The following is a 2,500-nucleotide window of genomic DNA, read 5'->3' as shown; positions in this document are numbered from 1 at the left end:
CTCTCTCTCTCTCTCTCTCTCCCAATTCTCCTAACCCTTTGAACAACACTCTTTACTCACCCCCTCCAATACCCCTTTTAAGCATTTCTCTTCCTACTTATTATCTAAAGCTATTTCCATTTTCACCCCAGTTTCTCTCATTCTAATAAAAAAAAAATCCTCCTCCATTTTTATATATCTTTTTTACCTCTTATGGATACCTACTCGCCCCCTCCCTCCCTTCCAAAAATCTTAATGTCTTTTTATTTGTACCTCTTGCACTATGTCTCTGAGCCTTTCCATACACCCCTCTATGCTCTGTCCAGCCACTGACTACTTTCCATTTCAGGCACACACACATTAACAATACCACACACACACACACACACACACACACACACACGTACACAGAACGGGCCAAACTTGGAGTGTGACATCCGTAGACTTGCACACACACCACATCCAAGCACAGCCAAAGTATGGGAGATGCCAAGTTAGGTTAGGTTAGTTTAGGCAGGGTTGCGTTGGATTAGGTCATTTTAGGTTGGCCTGGGTTCACTTCCATTAGGTATACACGGATTAGGTTAGACTGGGTTAGAATACGTCGGTTTAGATAGGTTTACGTTGGGTTACATTTGGTTGGGTTTGGCTGGGTAAGGTTTGGTTGGATGAGGTCATTTTAGGCTTGACTGGGTTGGGTTAGGTTAGGTTGAGGGAGACTGGGTGAGATGAGGTCGCTGTAGATATGTTTACGTTGGGTTTTATCATGTTGGGTTTGACTGGGTGAGGTTTGGATTGGGTGAGGTTGGATTAGGATATTTTAGGCTTGGATGGGTTGGGTTAGGTTAGGCATGGTTAGGTAAAGGAAGCCTACTTTCCATTCAGCCCCACACACCAGCAATACCACATCTTTACCTGGCAATTCCTGCGCCCTATCTACATCAAACAGCTCCTGACTGATCCTGCCTTACTCACACTTTCCAGCCCCTAACTCAGCTGTTCTAGTTTGACCTACTCACCATCTCCATTAACTCTACATCCAAGTTCCCACTCCCTAATTCCAGACACTAATTCCAGGCTCTACTCACCCTTTCCAGGCCAGAGTTGTCGGCGTTCCATGCAATGACGGGGATGCCCAGGTAGCCGGCCAGCTGGAAGAAGTACTGGACTGAAGCGGTGGATCGGCCGTAGGTCTCAGAGTTGAAGAAGTACAGGATCGCTGACACGTTGTTGGGCAGGAAATCATCACAGAGCGTTTGTAGGATCTCTGTGGGAGGAAAGGAGAGACTGTGTGAGAGGTGGAGGGAAGGAGAGACGGTGTGAGACGTGGAGGAAAGGAGAGACTGTGTGAGAGGTGGAGGAAAGGAGAGACTGTGTGAAAGGTGGAGGAAGGAGAGACTGTGTGAGAGGTGGAGGAAAGGAGAGACTGTGTGAGAGGTGGAGGGAAGGAGAGACTGTGTGAGAGGTGGAGGAAAGGAGAGACTGTGTGAGAGGTGGAGGGAAGGAGAGACGGTGTGAGACGTGGAGGAAAGGAGAGACTGTGTGAGGGTTGGATTAAGCGAGAGAATGCTGGAGAGATGGAGGAAAGAGGGAAAGCTACAGGAAGGAGGGAGGAGGGGGAGAGGTGAGGCTAATGAGCGAGTGGAATATTCCTGATACGGTGTTGGGCGGGAAATCGTCACACAGCATTTGTAGGACCTCTATGGGAGAAAAGAAGTGAATATGAGTCTCCTTGGTTACTAATCAAGCCGACCCTCCAATCCAACTACACCTGGCAATAACTAAGCTAAAAGGGGTTAGGGATCTTTCTCCGGCTATAAAAAGAAAGAAAGAAACAAAGAAAAAGCCTGAGACGGCCGAAAAATGCGTCTGGGTGAAAAATCAGCCTCGAAGACAGTACACGAACCAGGGGACAAGGAGAGAGAAAAATTGGAGGGAAGGAAAGGGAGCCCGTAAAGAAGGAAGGAAGAGGAGAGAGACTGGAGGAAAGGTGAGACAAGGAGGGAGGCGAAGATGGAGGGAGATGGAGGGGTGATGGAAAATAGACTAAGATGGAAGGAAAAGGAAAGATTGATGATGAAGAAAGAGAGAAGGAAGAAATGAAGAAAGGAAGAAAGGTACGAACGAAGGAAGGATGGAAGGAGGGAGGGAGGGAAGGAAGGAAGGAAGGAAGGAAGGAAGGAAGGATGAAGGAAGGAAGGAAGCAAGGAAAGACGGAGAGGAAGAGACAGACTAAGGGAAAGGAAGGGGGGTGAGAGGAAGAAAAGGCAGAAGGAAGAGAGGACGAGTAAATGAGAGAGAGAGAGAGAGAGAGAGAGAGAGAGAGAGAGAGAGAGAGATTAAATTTCAAGCTATGACAAATTGGACATCTTTTCTCATCTGTCTGTAACCGGTACGATTGTGGTGGCTGTGGTGGCGATTGTGGTGATAGTGATGGTGGTGGTTGTGACTGTGGTAGTTACTGGTGGTGGTTGTGGTGTGGTGATGGTGATGGTTGTGACTGTGGTAGTTGCTGTAGTAG

The 2,500-nt window shown here is 47.8% G+C and overlaps 1 protein-coding gene across 1 annotated transcript in view; it reads right to left on the bottom strand.

Moving 5' to 3' along the window:
* LOC145395901 (glutamate receptor ionotropic, NMDA 2B-like) overlaps positions 1-2,500 on the bottom strand; it is a 62,664-nt gene that overhangs the window by 42,461 nt on the left and 17,703 nt on the right. The window contains exon 2 of the mRNA XM_080269424.1: positions 1,068-1,246. Coding sequence (XP_080125550.1) covers positions 1,068-1,246 — 179 coding nt within the window. The remainder of the gene's footprint in view (positions 1-1,067; positions 1,247-2,500) is intronic.

The sequence above is a fragment of the Coenobita brevimanus genome, chromosome 33 (genome assembly GCF_032717465.1).
Source record: "Coenobita brevimanus isolate Jiangsu-jjx chromosome 33, ASM3271746v2, whole genome shotgun sequence".
Lineage (NCBI taxonomy): Eukaryota > Metazoa > Arthropoda > Malacostraca > Decapoda > Coenobitidae > Coenobita > Coenobita brevimanus.
This window is presented reverse-complemented; position numbering and strand designations above follow the sequence as displayed.